Source organism: Chelonus insularis, unplaced genomic scaffold, assembly GCF_013357705.1.
Source record: "Chelonus insularis isolate UGA/USDA-ARS -01 unplaced genomic scaffold, ASM1335770v1 contig_66_pilon, whole genome shotgun sequence".
Taxonomy (NCBI): domain Eukaryota; kingdom Metazoa; phylum Arthropoda; class Insecta; order Hymenoptera; family Braconidae; genus Chelonus; species Chelonus insularis.
In genome coordinates this window covers 779,321-799,823 of record NW_023276695.1, presented here as the reverse complement: position 1 = coordinate 799,823, position 20,503 = coordinate 779,321, and the positions used below count along the sequence as shown (strand labels likewise).

The 20,503-nt window shown below is 31.3% G+C and overlaps 1 protein-coding gene across 5 annotated transcripts in view; it reads left to right on the top strand.

Annotated features, from left to right (window-relative positions):
* Positions 1-20,503, top strand: part of kug (kugelei) — a 157,826-nt gene that overhangs the window by 132,159 nt on the left and 5,164 nt on the right. For 2 of the 5 annotated variants that reach the window (XM_035089471.1, XM_035089466.1), the window contains exons 6-14: positions 3,687-3,842; positions 4,766-4,882; positions 7,313-7,465; positions 8,228-10,573; positions 10,656-10,827; positions 11,820-12,044; positions 12,260-12,283; positions 13,705-13,941; positions 14,386-20,333. In XM_035089471.1, the coding sequence (XP_034945362.1) occupies positions 3,687-3,842; positions 4,766-4,882; positions 7,313-7,465; positions 8,228-10,573; positions 10,656-10,827; positions 11,820-12,044; positions 12,260-12,283; positions 13,705-13,941; positions 14,386-20,333 (9,378 nt within the window). The remainder of the gene's footprint in view (positions 1-3,686; positions 3,843-4,765; positions 4,883-7,312; positions 7,466-8,227; positions 10,574-10,655; positions 10,828-11,819; positions 12,045-12,259; positions 12,284-13,704; positions 13,942-14,385; positions 20,334-20,503) is intronic. The other 3 variants (XM_035089469.1, XM_035089467.1, XM_035089470.1) reach the window with 3 other exon arrangements.

Here is a 20,503-nt window from a genome sequence, read left to right as displayed (position 1 = left end):
CATTTTTGTATATATCTTACTCTTTTCCTACCTAATATTCACCAATTTCTGAGATTTCCAACCACTCACTATCACTTGGGATTTTTATTATCGTTATATAGCTTCAAATATCTCCTCTCCAGTTTGTTAACTTTCCAGCACACCTATGCATTAGTCTGGATCGCGTGTCGTGCAGATTGTACGTGCTAAAAACACGAGGAAGACGAACACTACTTTGGTATAACGGCAGTCAAATCGCGATCACGTTACGCCTCTAATTTACGGAAATTTTTTTGTAGCTTTTTTTTTTGTTCTATAGCATGGCTTCTATGCATTTATACAAAGATTTCCATCACTTGCTGAGCCTTTTTTATGTCTTGAGTATGGCTAAAAGTTTTAAATTGCAAATAAATGTTTATTGATCTCAAGTAAAAAATGCAGATTCAATGGAATGGATTTGGTTGTATGATTGTGAGTAAAATTAAATCTGATTTTCAAATTAACTCTTATTTTTATTGCATTTTTTTTGTCAAGAATTCATAACTGTTATCACTGAATGATCGAAAGTAATTATCATGGGACTTTGAATTTAAAAAAAAAAATTTTAATTGCATTATTAAAAGATTCATTCTTATCTTTTAATTTTATGATTTTTACATAACGTCAAAATAACTTCCATATTCTGGTCTATTTATGATTTATGTTGATAATTACAAACGTATTTATATTGATGAAACATTTATTTATTTATATTAATGTAATGAAATCAAAGAAAAATATTTTTCACTAACTTTCTCTTAATATAAAAAAGTTGTTATGAATTTTTATAAAAATTGTTTATAAATTTATTTAATAAAAAGCTGTAATAAATATAAATTAATATCATAAAAAATGAAGCCATATACTATAGAAAAAATTAATTTTTTTGTAACAATTTTTTTTTTTTTTTCAACTCGATATTTCCTTTGACATTTTTTTCTTCAGCAAGGTTTTGCCCCATGTATATAAAATTTCAATCAATTTCATGAGCATTATAAGGTCTCGATGAGAATAAATATTTTATATTACAAAATGTCAGACAAATAACAGAAAAAGAATTAAAACCTTATAATTTTACATTACCCTAGAATAATATTATACCTTTTTATTCTGCCATTTGATTAAAATTCCTTTCATCAAGCATTAGCCTTTATTTCTTATTCTGCTTTCATTTCTCCATTAACGATATATTTTTATTGTTACAATTGGTCATTCTCAACGAACACGTTATGCATCTAATTTACCTAGCTTTTGCTCTTTTTTTTATTTCCTTAGAAAGGCTTCTATGCATTTATACAGAGATTTCGATCAGTTGCCAACTCTTTCATGTTCGAATAATGTTTCTTTTTTTGCCTTTTCTCCATACATAAAGTACTAACTGGCGTGCTTAGGTGTCGTAAGCGTTTTCCGATTTTCTGGCTTTCGTCTTAAAAAGAAACTTTTTGGTCCTTTGAATACTGTTATAAAATTTCCATAGATAAAGTTTTGACGTGCAATCAGAGAAAGATCTGATCTTCATGCACTGCCATCATCGTGAATGAACGTATCGAGTGATAAATCTTGAAAACCGTTGAAGATGCATTTCAGATGGAGCAGTTTAATCTTCACCAAGACGAGAACTAAAAGTTTAAGCTCCAGCTCAACCGTCGTATCGGTTCAACCTGGAAATCTTATGTACAATATAGAGACTATATCTATATAACCAAGACTAATATGCTCTTCACGAGAAGCTTCTGGCAGCCGTGTAAGCCATCACGACAGCTATACCGCAAAGTGTTCTCGTTCATGGTTACGTAGGATAAAACGGAGTTTGGTAGCCCTAATTTAGTGCAGATGTTGCCGGCAGAATGTGACGCCAGGATCTGTAAAGACTCCGCGGAGACACTGGATTTACGTCGCGGTCTCTCTAAGTATAAGAGCTAAGTCTTGAGAGGAAATTGTCTATAAATGCTACCTAGAGAACCCTAAGATAATACCACTACCCAATTGACTTATTTCACCTTCATCAAAATGCATCATTCAATCAAAATGATTGTACGACTTCATTTTATCGCTAAATTAACATTATGATATTCACCTCTTGCTCACCTCAATCAATACCATTCGATGCATACATTTGCTGCTGCTACTTTCTTTTAGAATTATATAAGAACTAGAAGTCAGGTTTTCGTTTAGTTCGTTTTACGATGAAATGTTGGATTCATCCTTTTTAAAAAAAAAATATTCGAATGATTAAAAAATGGTTTTAAGTAATTAGATAAAGATAGAAGAGTTTTAATTTATAAAATGGTTTATATGATTAGTTTAGATTTTTTTGAAATTAAAAAAAATCACCCTTAGGAGGTTGAATAATATTATTCATTAGTGACTTCAAGATGAAGATCTTCTTGAAAAACATGTATTTCAATGAAAAATAAGAAAATTCAAAGAAGCTCCTTATGTAAAATTAAGGCCTTTAATCTTTATATTACCATCTTTTGAATTTGTTATTCATACTTTAAACTCTATTTCTAAAAGCTTATAATTAAATATTTAATCAGTTAATAACTTAACTAACACTCTTTATCAATGACTGCTTGTGAGCGTTTTAATTATTGCTAATTATGATAAAATTAAAAAATATACTAAACTAAATTTTGAAGAAAAGATTATACAATTTATTTCAGAAATTTTGAACAAATATCTAAATCCAATTGGATTTATTTTGTTCCACTGTTATATTGTTTATGTTGGTAGCATTTCATGAAAATTAACCAGTTCCTGTTGACCCAACTTGGTTAGATTCTACAATATATAATAACTATCTAGATCCACTTAGATTCAATTTTGCTTGATACTGTATGACACTCATGTTATCTACATCTAACTAAATTTAATTAGATCTTGATAGCCCTAGTGTGATACAACGTTAGGTTTAGCCCAATCAGATCTGTCATGTTTACACTCTACTCAATCACATTTATCAACAACTTTCTTTCTACCTATTATCTTCAATGTAGTCCAAATCATGTCTAAAAAGAATATTTTGAATAATCTAGAATAGTCATTTAGAATATTAATTAATTAGTAATCATGATTACACATGTAATTATATTATATCAATATGATACGAACTTAATTATTTCTGTTAATTCAAAGCCATTAACCAATCAGATTTGATTTATTTAAATATAATTAATCATTGCGTTAACCTGAATTTACCAAAATTTAAACCATTCTCAAGTACTATAGAATTAGTTCTAGGTAGTGTGCAATGAATTCTCTCTAAATCTAATTGAATCTTATTGAATGACTTTTTTTGCATCATTTGTTTGAATTTAATCAAGTCAAATTCAGCTTGATTGACTCAAATTCGCTTATTCTCTACAATATATTTCATCAAAAATTTTAGAATATTTTTACCTAAAAGCTTTGACAGTGTAAGTTTTAAATTCTGTTACGTCTATATCATTGGCGTATAATATAATTCAATATAAAATTATAGTATCTTTTGAGCTAGAGATTCTTGATAAAATGATGCTTTTAAATTAATTTTTAGTTCATGTAAAAGATATTACTTGGTTTAAATTCATTGTATTAATGAAACATGTGGAAAAAGTTTTAGTTACATTACATCTGAAACTAATATGAATAATAATAATAATTATTATTACTCTTCATTGTTCCAGGTAACTGTGAGGGACAATGGAATACCACCTCTGTCATCAACGACTCGTGTAATAGTCAAAGTTGAGGACATCAACGATCATGGTCCTGAGTTTGAACAAAAGTTTTATACTGTTCGTATTCCAGCCTCTCCAGACATCGATAAGCCACTCTTCCAGGTAAAGAATGATCTTTTATTGTATTTTGAGCTATTTTGTTATCATTTTCAATTCTTGTAGTTCTATTATTTGCAATAATCTGAAAGTTCTGTTGCTCTTTGAATGACAGTTGGTGGTGTGGGCAAGAAAAATTGATTTATCAACTGTTGTTATAAGCAAACATAAATTGATAATGTAGTAATTAACGATGCTCCTCCAGAATTAAATAATGCTTTTCTTCCTTGTAAACTATACTTTAAAATCAATTTATTACCCGTGAACAAACGTTCTGAAGATCTTGCATATGAAACATATTGAAAAGCTAGATATATATATTACCGTAATAACTTTTTATTCTATATTACATTCCAATACTTTTTATTGATCTAATTAAGGTTGATTTTTATTTTTACTATCAGTATTTTTTTTAAATATCACTTTTATATTCAAAACAATATCTTTCTCTACAAAAATGAAAAAATAATTGAATTATAGGTTGCTTTATTGGAATAGAATATGAGCCACATAAAATCAATGTGTATCACATAAATCGTCAGAATCATATACATGTGACCTTTTTATGTCATATAAATATTCCTTATAAAATGCAAATTTGATTCTATCATGCTCTGATACATAACCGACGTATCTTAATAAATAATACGATAAATGTAGGCTCACTATATACGCCTATCTCTCTGTTATTGTCTTAATCAAGTTTGTTAAAGAAGAGTTTATGTGACAAAACACATGCTAAATTTAAAAAGTTTTAATCACCCGACCCATATTGTGCATCTCTTATACATTTAGTTAAAGTAAATACATTTTAACTGGGTCAATAACTGAATACAACGAAGAACTAACGAATTTTGCGAGAGACTCGAGTTATGAAAATGAAAAAAATTGAATGAAAAAGTTAAAAGCCGTCCTCTCGTTCTCGACAGAAATCGAGGAACCGCTCTCGGGCATACGACCTTTCGAGAGATAGCGATACGCTGCTCGAGAATGGAACATGGGAGACATATAGCCCCGACACCTTGTCAGGAGATCGTGTTTTCAGGGTAAGGATTTCAAAACTTGGGCACGTCTGCAAATACTCGCCACGTTAAACAATAATCATGGCGATTGTCTAATAAATCAACAAGCGAATAAATTTATTCGAGTATGCCTTGACTATTATAAATGAAGCTTTCTTATTTCTTTTTTTAATCATATAACATAACATATCTATGTTTCCAAGTTTTACTCGTGTAAAAATATTTTATGTAGATCATATACAGGATGTATTATATTTCTACACAGTTTTGTTTATATTAAAACAACATAGACGGTGTATTTAATTGAGAAATATCTGTTAAAGTATTAAATTTAATTTATCATTAAGTTTTCAAAATTTGACTTACCGAAGATTAGTTAAACACCATCAAGGATTACGAAATTCATCTGTAATAAATTTTTTGTCAAATTACATTAAGCATCACTTGAATTTGATTTGCTTGTCATCACAGAGTAAAAATACTTACAAGTTTCCATTTATATCCATATTTGGGAAATGTCAAATTACGATTGAAATTCCAATCGGCAAATGATTTGATGTCACTGCTGCAATTGAAATATTTATTTGTTAAATAAAGTTTAGATTATTGATAAAATAATTGTAATTGGTATGTTTATATTGAAAGACCATAAAGCTGTTGATAGATTATGCACATACTGTATCGAGTCTATACAAAATATTTTTACAAGAGTAATATTGAAAATTAAATTAAAACAGCATTTTTCATGAAAAATAGCTAAAGCTGTAAAGCATTTTGGAAATTTAATTTCAATAAAAATGAAGAATATTACTCAATGAAACATTTCATAATATGTAATTTTTTGCCTTTAAAAAGAATTTGATTTTGAAATATTTCATTATGTAACTATTATATTTATAATTGATCAAAAGAGTTCCAATGCAATTACCTTTATGACTTTTATTGATGCTTCTATTTATTTGATTCAGACAAAAAGTTTCGACATTATTACACTTTTTATTTTGTTCAATCAAGTGAAAATCAAATTGATGAATTTTTTCCTATCTTTCTTATTAATTTTCTTCTTACATTTATCTTATTTTAATTATTTTTTCTTATTAAAAGTTTTTCTGATTCCAGAAAAATTTTCTTGACTCAAGATAGAAACTTATTCATAAAAATAAATTTTTTTCAATAAGCACGATGAAGAAATTTGTAACAAAGAATATTAAAAATTTTATAAGTATCGATGATTATTCAACTGTAAGTTTTACGAACTTTTTGTTTAATTAAGCAATTTCATTGTAAAAGATGAATTTATCTTTATATATCTTACTGAGTAAAAAGAAAATAATCTACTATTTTATTGAAAGTAATTTCAAGGAAAAATGTTTTACGCTTTTGTTATTGCAACTTATTAATGACTACAATAAAACGAAAATGTTGTACGAAGAAAATTACATGATAAAAATTACCATAATGTTAAGTGTGAAGTTTACAATGCGTCACCTTTAAAAAAATTTGCATCTAACTTCAAACCATTCAATAGACAATTACGAAAAAATCGATAATAAAACTTCCTGTTTGATTGATAATGGTTTTATTGGCCTAGATGTCTCTTCTAGATAATTACAAACAACATGGCGTTTTTCATATGAAAACTGCGAGTAAAAATTACTGTGTAATTTTCTTCGTAATTTTTTAGTCTACATTAAAACAAAATATTTCATATTTACTACTAGCAACTATATATTAATTTCTGTATACTCCGAATAGAATTTAATTTCTTTCAAATTCTGGAGAGCCTTAAATATTAATTTTTATCATGATTGCATTTTTTTCTATACATATGTATGCCTTAAATGTATACTTGCTTTTGCTCTACGAATTTCGAATGAGAATGGATCGTGAGTAGCATTAATAATCATATTCCGTATGCCGTGTAATGTTTCGTCACCTTTCGAATCAAAGATCCAGTTAACGTGAAGACAAGTAATCTTTGCATATATTTGCGTATATTTTTTGCACTTTTATGTGCATTGTGTGAAACTTATATTAGCTCTACACACCATCATTGTTCAAAGTCAAATCGATAAGATCGGATGTCGCATGGTAAATCACACGTTTAAGGTACCTTTTCTTTTATTTATTACTGAATCTTTCAAGCACTTTATATCAAAGTCAGTGTGAAGTTCAGCCTTAGTCCGGGTTATCTGTGTAACGCATGAAGAATGAGAATGTAATGCTTAATATTCATTTTTATAGCTGTGTTAAATCATACTCTTCATACTTGTCATCATACTAAATACAAATAAATATAAGTCTAAATAGATTATTAAAGGGTCAACTTAAAAGAAAATATATCCATGGCAGTAAATTTATTACATGATGCACAAACGTCCAGTCAATCATATAAATTATGCCTATTTATAAAGTGAATCGTGTAATTATTTCCTTTTCATTATTCCAAACTAGGTACTTGCTTATGACAAAGATGAGGGTGAGAATGGAAGAATTCAGTATAGCATCAAAGGTGGACGTGGAAAAGGCAAGTTTCGTATTCATCCAACGACAGGAATGGTCTATTCTCAAAAAGGTTTTGAAGTTTCTCAAGAGTACGAGATGATGGTAAGTTGAATCGACATGAGAAAGTGTTTTTCATTCACTCATAAAAACATTTCATTAAAATTGAAACAGTAAAATAAGAAAAACAATTTCTACATTAATTTCATTTTATTAACGACATTAAAAAAAATATTCTTAAAGCAAGAGTTGTAAATAAAAAGAACTCTTTAAAATTTACTGGGGAAAGAAAATTTTTTGTTATTCGCAAACATCCTTCTTTCTTCTTAGTATCACAATTTTATATATTCATTAATAAGAGTATTCTATATTTCGTTCTCAGAAGAATAAATATTTTTTTCATGAAGTAATTTCTTTTCATATTTTTAGAGTTCAAAAAAATTTTACTTAAATTGGAGTAAATAAAATGTATGTATTTCTGGGTAATTGCTGATATTAATAACTACTAACAAAATAATAGTTCATTATTTGAATTCGATTTCAATAATTAATCAAAATAGAGTACAAAATAAATTGATATTCGATTATTTAGATAATTTCGTGACTCAGTTGACATTTAATTACTGCCCAAAGATAGAATCAATTCAAGTATTAATTTCATTATTTAATTAATTCAAATAAATTCTAATTTAAACATAACATAGTCAATATTAAACAAAGAAATCATCAATAAAAGCAAAGCTACGATGAACATTTACATTTACAATCAATACAACTATTTGTTGTTTACTATCAACAAAATAATTCGAGACATTTTTACTGTCTTCCAATCGATAACAAACGTTTTTCCTATTTTATCAATTCTAGATTCGAGCGTCCGACAATGGTGAACCACAAAGAAGTCATCAAACTCGGGTGTCAGTACAAGTGGTAGAGACTCCAAAAAATTCCAAGTATCCACCTGTTTTCAAGACAAACAATCAGACTGCGGCTGTAACTGAAAGCGATCACGTTGGATTCCTTGTAGCTCTTGTTCAAGCTACAGACAAAGATGGAGATACATTGTGGTATGATATTGTAGACGGCGACAAGCATGATGAGTTTTTCATTGGTCGAGATAATGGAAACGTGCTTCTGGCGAAGAAACTAGATTGGGAGACGCAAAACTTTTACAATATTACTATCGCCGTCACTGATGGCGTTTACACAACAACGACACAACTATTGGTCACTGTGATTGATATCAATGATCATCGGCCTGAGTTTTCAGAGAATATATACAGAGTAGCAATATCGGAAAACGTTGACAAGGGTGAGACAGTTTTACAGCTTCATGCAAGCGATAAAGACGAAGACAAGAAGGTATTTTATAGTCTCCATGCCGCACAAAGTCAACAATCGTTGGAGATATTCCATGTAGACTCAATAACTGGCACAATTACGTTGAACGATTACTTGGATCGTGAAGCAATCGAGGAGCATGTACTTACTGTTATGGTTCGAGATCAGGGAACTCCAGCCAAAAGAAATTACGCAAGAGTAATTGTAACAGTTTATGACCATAATGATCACGTTCCTGAATTTACAAACGAAATGATTCACGGAAAAGTTTTTGAAACCTCACCAATTGGTGCGGCTGTTGTAGAAGTGACTGCAATTGATCGTGATAGGGGTGACAATGCTCGAATAACGTATTCCATTACCTCAGGGAATGTTGGTAATGTTTTTACAATTGATCCTGACCTCGGAGTCATACGGATTGCAAGAGAACTCGATCTCAGTGTAATTTCCGAATACATTCTTCTTGTAAAGGCTACAGATCATGGATCTCCACCACTAACAAATACAGTTCCTGTTGATGTGTTGGTTACTATGGCAGATAATGCACCTCCACGATTTTCACAACGAGAGCTTGCTGCTGAAATCTATGAGAACCAACAAATTGGAACATATGTGAAGCATGTCGAGGCCAGGAGCACATCGTCATTGCAATTTGAATTGACCCGAGGCAATAAAGGAGATATGTTCTTTATCAATCCGAGTACAGGAGTAATCACAACAAAGAATCGATTAGATTATGAAAAAAATAAATTTTACAATCTTACTGTAACTGCTACAAATATGGCGGGTGCTTCTGCTATGTGTAGTGTCATAGTTCACGTATTAGATAAAAATGATAATCCTCCAAAGTTTTTACAGGCAATTTATAATGGAGAAATAAGTGAAGGTGCAAGTATTGGCTCCCTAGTATTAACGAACTCAAGTTCTCCTCTAGTTATTAAAGCTGAAGACGCTGACTCAGAGTTAAATGCTTTATTAAGTTACGACATCGTTGAAGACTTACCTAGAAAATTCTTCCACATTGACTCAAGTACTGGTGCTATAAGAACGGTTATGGAACTCGATCATGAAACAATACCTAATTTTGAATTTCACGTTAAAGTTTCAGATCTTGGAAAACCTAAACTGTCGTCAGAAACTACTGCCAAAGTCATAATTTCTATTATAGATATTAATGATTGTCCACCCAAGTTTCTGAAAAACCACTACAATGCTACACTTCTTTTACCTACCTATAAAAATATTATGATTGTGAAAGTTGAAGCCATTGATCCGGATAACCCAAAGGGAATGCCGCTAAGATATAATATAATTGATGGAAATAAAAATGACACATTTGACATAGATTCACAAACAGGAATGATTACAGTACGTAATACAGAGTATATATGGAAATCGTATCTCCTTGATGTTCGTGTATCCGATGGGAAATACTCAAGCGTGACTCAAGTCGACGTCAAGGTCGAGGAATCAGAGAACTCTGGTCTTGTGTTTCAAAAGAGCATTTACGAAGGCACGATAATGGAGAACTCGACAAAAATAATGACGGTGGCGGTAGTGAATGTTCTCGGAAGTGCATTGAATGAGCATATCATCTTCAGTATTCTAAGTCCAACTGATATGTTTGAAATAGGACCAACTTCGGGTGCTATAAGAACAACTGGAAAACGATTTGACAGAGAAATGAAGAGTCATTATGAACTTATTATTGAAGCTAAAAGTCATCCTCCAGATCGTGAAAAACCAAGAGTAGCTCATGTTATCGTCAATGTAACGATTCTTGACATCAATGACAATTGCCCAATGTTTGTCAATCTCCCGTACTATGCTGTCGTTTCAGTGGATGCTCAAAAAGGCAGTGTCATCACAAAGGTAGTAAAAAGTTTGCGATATTATTTGTCTATGTCTATGTTATTCAATTCCAAACTTTCCTAATAAAACTTTGGTAAACCAGGTTCACGCAGTCGATATGGATAGTGGCGATAACGGAGAAGTGCGGTACGAATTGAAGAAAGGGCACGGTGAACTCTTCAGAGTTTCACGAAAAACAGGAGAAATTTCTCTTAAACAGAATCTGGAAGGCCACAATCGTGAATATCAGCTAACTATAGGTGCCTATGATGGCGGTAAGTTAATTAATGAGCCCTTAAATAATTATTTTCTCATTGATTAGCAAAGATTGTAAATTTGATAGAACCCCTAAAGAATTTAGAGAGAACTTAATAAGAGTTTAATAAGAATTTCGTTTCGCGAAGATTTAATATGTGAGTTTTTGATCATTGTTTATGTTTCGGAAATTATTTTCATTTTTTTGTAAAAGTTTTATTTAAAAATTTTATAAAAGTATCAATTTTTTTATCCATTCATTTAGAAAAAAAAACATTAAATTTGTTGGAAAATTTTGTGGAGATTTTGAACACTAAGAAAGCTAAATAAAGATATACATCCACTAATTTTATTCTTTGTGCTTGTACTTTTGAGACAAACTTTGGATATTTAAACTTTTTTCTTTAAAATAAGTCAACAAAACTTTTATGTATGTGTACTAATTAGTCATGCTGGAATGATTCGAAATGTTTAGCACTTTTTATAAACTTTTTTTTATGCAAAAAATAAATTGCACGTATAATATTATCAATAATTATGAAATTGTTTTTTTAATCAATTTTTTTATTTTTTCTTGAATTTTATTAACCGTCTAATGTACCCAAAAAATCTGAGGATGAAATCGATACTTCAATCCTTTGATCCTCTAATCCTTTGATGAATGATAGGACACACATGACCCGTATATGTCAAAGGATTAACACACATAGGTTGCAGTTCAACTGTAAATATTAATTCATGGATTTTTTTTTATATAATATTTTTTCAAACAATTCATCTCATAGAATATCAATAGCATCCATGAGTTGATTCATTAGAATATATCTAGGATTTAAAGATAATTTTATACGAAGATCGGTTCATTATAATTCTCTTTATAGATTTTAGAATAATCGTCTCAGTTATGCTCAAACCTATTAAAATACCTTAATAGGTTTTAAAGAGTACTTATGAACAGAAAATTATGTATTATATTAAATAGATGACTAATGATGATCAATACTTTATTCAGGTCTAACACCATGTTCTATCGAAGTTCCAGTCAATGTCAAAGTGATTGACCGTTCCATGCCATCGTTTGATATGCAGTTTTATACAGCAGAAGTATTTGAAAACATCGAGGTTGATTCTCCTCTGTCACTTTCTATTCAAGCCAAATCAGATTTAGATCGAAAGCTTATCTACAGCATCACCAAAGGCAATGACTTTGAGGAATTTGCCCTCAACTTTAATACGGGTAAGTGAAAACATCTACTTACAAATAGTCTCTTCTCTTTATAAATAATAAAATAAATTTAAATACTTACTTATTGATTTAAAAAAAATTTTTTAATCTTTCTTCAAATAAAATTTTATTTGGTATCTGTTGATTATCTAAAATTTCTACCCTTTTTAAAAATGCTTGATTGAAAATTAGAAATTAAAGTATTCTTGTATCTCCCTGTTTCGCAGCCCCTGACAATAACAATGGCCCCTGTGAGTATAAAAAATCTCGTTTTATTGAATTGCTGTGTTGCTGTACAAATTTAAGCCAAATCATGATTTTGCACTTTTATGTCTAATTTTAAAAATTCAAAAAAAAATAAATTCACGCACGTTTGCTTTGTGATCTTTCTAACAGTAAGCATTTGTAGTTGTATTTCTACAATCGTTACTAACCATAAGTGTCATTCATTTATCCATCCAGATGCATTTGCAAGCATGAATTACACTTTATTATATTTTTTGTTTTGATTTTTTAAAGTTATTTGTTATTTTTTCGTTTCAATTATTCACTTGTATAAAAAATTAAAAGATCTTTCGTTTCCAGAAAACATTATTAGAATTTAAATTTTTGTAATATTGGTTAGAATAGCTTTGACAATTCATCAAAGTAACTAAACTAAAAAAGAGAAAAAAATTTAAAGTGAATTCTTGTAGCAGCATTTGAATAGTGCTGCTTTTAGCATCAGAATTCTTTTTTGGACTTTTTTCGTTAATCATTGTAATGAACGATTTTTAAACTGATGCTTTAAAGTAAACGATACTTTACAAATACTTACCAAAAAGTTTTTCTTCGAAAAAGAAGATTATTGATACATCAAAGATAAAATAATTTCATTTTATTGCAGTAAAATTGCCAAGCAAAGTATTACAGTGAAATAAATCAAAATGTGGTGAAAAGAGTGTCTTAGTAGCTTGAGTTATTTTAAAAGGAATTATTTATCTTTAAATAACTCAATCGTAAAGCTAAAAATATGATTTTAAATTTTTATCGTGATATCTGGGCGAAACAAATTGTCAGAGATTTTTGAAAGAGATTTAGGTACAATCTGTCAAGCTTAAAAATATTCAGCCGATTTTTTCGGGAAAAGGCCAGTCAAACTAAAGATTCAAAACCTTTTCAGAAAAATTAAGTATAATCTAAATGCTCCAATAACATTAATTTATAATTACAATTAAAATTTTTTAAATTCTAATAAGAAAAAAAAATCTTTTAATTTTTTCAATAAGTGAATACTGTCTAAAAAGTAAAATAAGACAAAAAAATGAAAATTAGACTATAAATCGAACTCAAAAATTTAAAAATGAATGTTAGAAAGAACAATTCACTAGTTTCGTTAATAATATTCAAGCTTCATAAAAATAACCTCTTATTATGTAAATTATTTTCGTCTTATTTTATGAAATTAATGATTTGTCCAGCACCAACATTCAAGCTATTATTCACTGAACTCCATAAATTATAATAGTTTTCATGTTTTTCATTGAATCAAAATTGTAATCAAATCAATTATTTTTTTTTTATCGTTTATATTTGCATTCATGTATTCAATGAAATGAATGTACTTGCTCGTCAGCAATAAGCTATATATTTTACGCTTTGGGCCTACAATTTGCTTTTCGATAAACTATAGGTGCAGTTTATGTGGTGGATGAACTGGATTATGAGCAGAAAAAACAGTATGAACTTACTGTGCGAGCAACTGATAGTGTGTCAGGAGTTTATGCCGAAGTTCTCGTCAGCATTCTTGTTAAAGACGTGAATGATTGTCCGCCAGAGTTCGATCAAGATTCTTACAACATATCTGTTTCGGAAGCTGCACCGTTTGGAACTTCAATATTGAAAGTTACAACAAGGGATAATGATACTGGTAAGATAATAATTTAATTATTAACTAATAATACAATTTAATATAATACTAATATATTAAATATAACTATTAAACGAGAATGATTAGAAATTGTATTTTACGATAAAAAAGTTTTAAATTAAATTATCAACGATATAAATATTAATAAAATAACTTTACCGCTTGTTTTTGTAAATAAAGTTACGAATACCTTTTTTTCTGTTCATCTTGTAAATTAAAAATTTTTACAACACAGTCAAGTTTTTCATTGTTTGTTGGTGAAAAAAGCTTCTAGAGTAACTTGATAGAATCTTTCCAACTGGAAAAACATCCACTTAATTTCAGCATAATATTTTTATCTAAAAAATCAATATCTTAGAGTCTAATACTTGTAATAAACGAGAAAAAATTTAATTTTATTAGTAAAATAAAGTTTGTTAATTATAAGATATTTTATTGTTACAGAAATAAATCAAGAAGTTATATATACTATTCAAAACGATACTGAGAATAGTCACGATCTCTTTCATATTGATCCAGATGAAGGAATCATATTTCTAAAGAGATCTCTTGATCATGAAAGTCATGATTCTCATCACTTCACTGTAATTGCAACGGACAAAGGTATTCCACCGTTGTCAAGCACGGCTCATGTTTGGGTTACGGTTATTGACATGAATGATAATCCACCGAAATTTGAACAACCATCATACACATGTTCTCTCTCTGAGGATGCGGAGCGTGGTCAATTTGTAACAGTTGTGACAGCAAGTGATCCCGATTATGTGGATGAAAAACTCACATACACAATTGTTGGTGGTAACGATCAACAGACTTATAGTATTGATCAATCAACAGGAATTATAAGCCTTATAAATATGCAAAATTTTGGTGAGCAGAAGCTTACAATGTTAAACGTCTCTGTGACTGATGGGGTTTATACAAGCTTTACAAGAGTAAAAATTGAAATTTTACCAGCCAATAACCACGATCCGAAGTTTCCAAATCCTTTAATTGAAGTCACCGTAATGGAAAATCAATTACCAGGAAGATTAGTAACAACAGTTTTGGCAGAAGATCGAGATTTTGGTGAATACGGAAATATTGTTTATTCTATTCCATCAGCTTTAATGCGTGATATCTTCGATATAAACCGCTCCTCAGGAGAAATAACAACCCGTAAAAAATTAGATAGAGAATCACAAAAATTCTACGAAATTTCTGTGATGGCAACAGACGATGGTGGAAGATCAGGATTTGTAACTGTACGTGTTAAAGTTGGCAATGAGAATGATAACCCACCAGCTTTCTACTTTCAAGAATATAAAATATCAGTTTACAGTAATATATCAACAAACATTCCATTTACGTGGGTGAAAGCATATGATCTAGACAATGAAGAAGGTGCAAAGTTAGAATATTCCATTTTAGAACCACCAAACTCTGAAATAAAAAATCTTTTCGGTATAAATCCGGAGACTGGAGCTGTATTTATGCTAAAAAATGCAGGTCCTTTAGAGAATCAATTATTTGAATTTTTTATTCGAGTTTCTGACAAAGGAATAAATTCTCATCATACTGACGTACCTTTTACGGTATACTTTATGAGCCAAAAAGATATTCCACCGGTGTTTGAAAGTAAAGAAGATAAATTCTTCATCTCAGAAGCCTCCACTGTAGGTACACCAATAACAAGATTGAAAGCATTCTATAACGGTACAGTGAATTATCGAATAATATCTGCGGGTGACGATGCAAAATTATTCGTAATCAATAAACAAGGTCAGATAAGCTTAGCTAACAGCTTAGATAGAGAGTTGAAAGATCATCACGTAATTGGCGTTTTAGCTGAAACTGACTCGACACCTCCATTAACAGCCTTTGCTGAAATATCTCTTCAAGTTTTGGACGAGAATGACCATGATCCTAAGTTCGAAAGCCTTCCGTACGTGATTAGTCTTGCAGAAAACATAGAGGAAGGTACGTCAATCCTCAAAGTCATCGCTCATGATGAAGATCTCAGTAGTAATGGTGAAGTGAGATATTCGTTTGGTTCTGACATTGGAGAATTAGCTAATGTGTTTACTGTTGACGCTTATACAGGATGGATATCAACATTGGTGCCTTTAGATAAAGAAAAACAGCCAGAATTTAAATTTCAAATTGTTGCTACTGATAACGGAAATCCTAAACACTTTGCACGAACATCAGTTCATGTCAAACTCAAAGATTATAACGATAATTCTCCAGTTTTTACCAACGATGAATACGTTGCAGCTGTCAAAGAAGATGCTCTTCCAGGTACTGTCGTTGTAAAATTAGTTTCCATAGATAAAGATATTGATTTACATACTCCTGTAGAGTATTACATCACTGGTGGTGATCTAAGATCACAGTTTCAAGTTAGATCTACTGGAGAAGTTTATGTTGCAAAAGCACTGGATAGAGAAACTGTTGATAGATATGAACTGAATGTAATAGGAACCGATGGAAAGTTCGTTTTTGAAACGAAAGTTACGGTACAAATCTTAGATGTTAATGATAATCCTCCTTATTGCTTGAGATATCGATATAGAGAAGTTTTATCAGAAGGCTCACACCCAGGCACGACTATTCTAACTGTTCTAGCAACCGATTATGACAACGACGCCAACGCTAAGCTACGATTTTATTTAACTGACGATATGAATGGTAATAATAACGATAAATTCTCTTTAGATCAAAATACCGGAGTCTTAAAAATTATGGGACAGCTCGATCGAGAAACACAATCGAAATATTCTCTGACAGCTCACGTTCAAGACATTGACAAAGCATATTGGGAGTGTTCCTCACAGTTAGAAATCATTGTATCAGACATAAATGACAATGCACCTAGATTTACTATGATGACATATAATACAGCACTTCCAGAAGACGTGAAAGTGGGAACACTTGTCACTAAAGTTCATGCAACTGATAATGATATTGGAATCAATCGAAAAGTACGTTATGAATTTATTGATTCAGCTGATGGACATTTTTTGATTACCGCAGATAGTGGAATAGTAACATTAGCAAAACCTTTAGATAGAGAAACCAAAGAAGTATACAATCTTACAGTAAAAGCACTTGATCAAGGCGTTCCTCAGCTCTATAGTACCGCTAAATTAATCGTAAACGTTCAAGATATCAACGATAATCCTCCAGAATTCACTTCCAAGTCATACTTCGCAAGTGTTCCTGAGATAGATCAAGTGGGAACGGAAATAGTAAGAGTACTCGCAGAATCTAAAGACACCGGAATCAATGCCATTGTTTATTATTCAATTGTAGGTGGTAATGAACATAAAAAATTCCAAATTGACAATAATACTGGAATAATTTCCATTGCAGAACAGCTAGATTACGAGCGAGCGCGTGATTATGTTTTAACGATCCAAGCTGTTGATGCTGGAATACCGCCGTTACGTAATTATGCTTCAGTAAATATCACTGTAACAGACTGTAATGACAATGCTCCGATGTTTAATCAACTATCTTATCGAGCAACAATACGGGAAGATGCTAAAAATGGAGATTATGTGGCCCAAGTATTTGCAAATGATCTAGATAGTAACGAAAGCGGTACAATTTCATACTTCATTGAACGAGGAGACCGGTTAAAACAGTTTCAAATTGATGAGAAGACGGGATTAATTACTGTAGCAGCGCCTTTAGACCGAGAAACGACAGCTAATTACGTTCTAGAAGTCCATGCACGTGATGGAGGTCAACCTGTGTTAGAAAATTTTGTTGTTGTCTATGTAGAAGTTCTGGATGCTAATGACAATCCACCTATATTCTCACAGTCTAACTACTCAGCAGTGATTCAAGAAGATAAGAAGCTCGGCCATGTCGTCCTTAAATTTATTGTAACTGATAACGATATTGCACCAAACGCTGAGCCTTACACGTTTGATTTCCGCTCGGGAAATGATGGAGATGCCTTTAGATTGGAACAGGATGGCACTCTAAGAACAGCAATGAAATTTAATAGCAGGGTAAAAGATCATTATTTATTACATATTCGAGTATTTGACAATGGAAGTCAACCGCTCTTTTCTGATGCTTGGGTTTCTATCAAAATTATTGAAGAATCTCAATATCCTCCTGTAATAACGCCTTTAGAGGTGGTTATTAATTCATACATGGATGAATACCCAGGCGGACTAATTGGAAAAGTTCACGCAAGTGATAGAGATCAATATGATACACTTCATTTTAGTCTCGTTCCATCACTTCCAATACCTAACACCGATTTATTTGAAATAGATCGCGATAACGGCACTCTTATTGCACTACCTAAATTAGACGTTGGAGAATACAGATTAAATGTTAGTGTAACAGATGGAAAATTCAATTCTTATGCTATTATTAAAATTAGCGTAGAATTAATCACAGAGAAAATGCTGGAAAATACTGTTATCGTGAGATTCCGTGAGGTCAGTCCGGAAGATTTTATTCTGAGCCATAGAAAAGGATTTATCAGAACAATACGTAATGCTATGAATTGTCGATTAAAGGATATTGTAATCATTAGTGTACAACCATCGGCAGATGACTTGAACGTGATTAAGTCTCGAGTAACTCGACAAGCCATTCATAATGATCTCGACCTACTCTTCGCAGTACGTAAGTCTAATCCACTCTTTGGTACTCCAGGATTCTACTCATCAGAAAGTATTCGTGAGGCTCTCAATCAACATATTGAAGAACTTGAGGAATCTACTAAGCTTGTAGTGGAAGAAATTGTTCGATTAAAGTGCAATAAAGGTCATTGTATCTATGGAGATTGTTTAGATAGGATAATTTTAGATCAAAATAAAATTACAGCTGTCGCAACAGACGTCATGAGTTTCGTTTCTGCTAAATATAAACATCAAATTGAATGCTCTTGTAAAGAAGGATATGCTGGCAATCATTGTGAGAATGTCGTGAATGAATGTGCAAGAGATCCTTGTCCATCATTTAAAGTCTGCATTCCTGATTCTTCAGTTCAAGGATATTCTTGTCAATGTCCTGAACAGTTTGCTGGACCTTTGTGTGACATTGACATTTCCAAATGTCATGATGAGTCATGTTATGTACCTAGAAATCCGATATCTTTCGGAGGAAAGAGTTATGCTTGTTATAAAATAGACAATGCACAAATAAGACAAACAATCGAAGATCGTTTAAGTCTTTCTCTGAGGATTAGAACTGTCCAACCAACTGGAAATCTTATGTATGCTGCAGGAAAAGTTGATTATAATATATTGGAGATCGTGAATGGTGCAGCGCAATATAAATTTGATTTAGGAAGTGGAGAAGGACTGGTAAGAGTTAGTAGTGTGTATGTAAGCGATGGTCAATGGCACGAAATTCAACTTGAGCGAGAGAGTAACAATGCAAGATTGATTGTCGACGGTAAACATATTGCTCATGGTTCAGCGCCTGGAATAAACGACATCTTAAATCTACAATCCGATGATCTTTACCTTGGTGCTGAAGTACGTCAACATCCCTCGATACTAGGCTTTGAAGATGTTCAAAGAGGATTTGTTGGTTGTATGGATGACGTTAGAATCGCGAAAGTTTCCGTTCCTTTACACATGAGTGGTGCCAGTAATGTTGTTATACTGAAGCGCTTTGCTAATGTAGAATTCAGTTGTGATACAGCAACAATTCTCTCTCCACCTGGAGTATGTGGCTCTCAACCTTGTCAAAACGGTGGAACATGCAAAGAAATCAATTCAGATACATATGAGTGTCATTGTCATGGACGATTTAAAGGAATGGTATGTGATATTGATACTGATCCATGTGCTTCATCACCTTGCCTTTATGGAGGTCGTTGTAAAGTTCTTCCCGAAGGTGGAGATTATTTCTGCGAATGCGTTGATCCAAATTTAACTGGGAAACGTTGTGAATTTGGAAGATATTGTAGTCCAAATCCTTGTATTCATAATACTTGTGAAGAAGGTAATAACGGACCGATTTGCAAGTGTCAAGGATTTACTGGAGATCGATGTGAAACGGATATAAATGAATGCGAATCAAACCCTTGCTTCCATGGTGGAACTTGTGTTAATGAAGTTGGATCCTATAAATGTATCTGCCCACCAAATACGACAGGAATTAACTGTATTACTCCGATTTATTCAACTCCAATAATCTCTGAACACTTCAACATCACTTGGGAGCAGCTTATGTGGATTGGAGTCGCTTTACTTGTTAATCTCTTTCTCATTATAATTTTTGTTACATACAAAAAAATCAGGAATAAGCGCACAAGAGCTTGTACTAATAATATCAACAATGAAACAAGAAAACAGATTGTACTCAATTCTGCTAGATCAAATGATCATGAATTTAAACGCAGTTCAAAACTGAGTAACTTGGAAGTTATACAGGTAAATTATATTTGTTATGCTTCTTCTTTACAAGTATTAATAATCATTTTTAAACTTGAGGACTAAGTTTAATTTCAATATAAATTATACTAGACTCAACATCATGATGATGTAAAAAAACATAAAAAGTAAAAAATCTCATCATGTTTTTTTAATGTTTGATGGTGAAA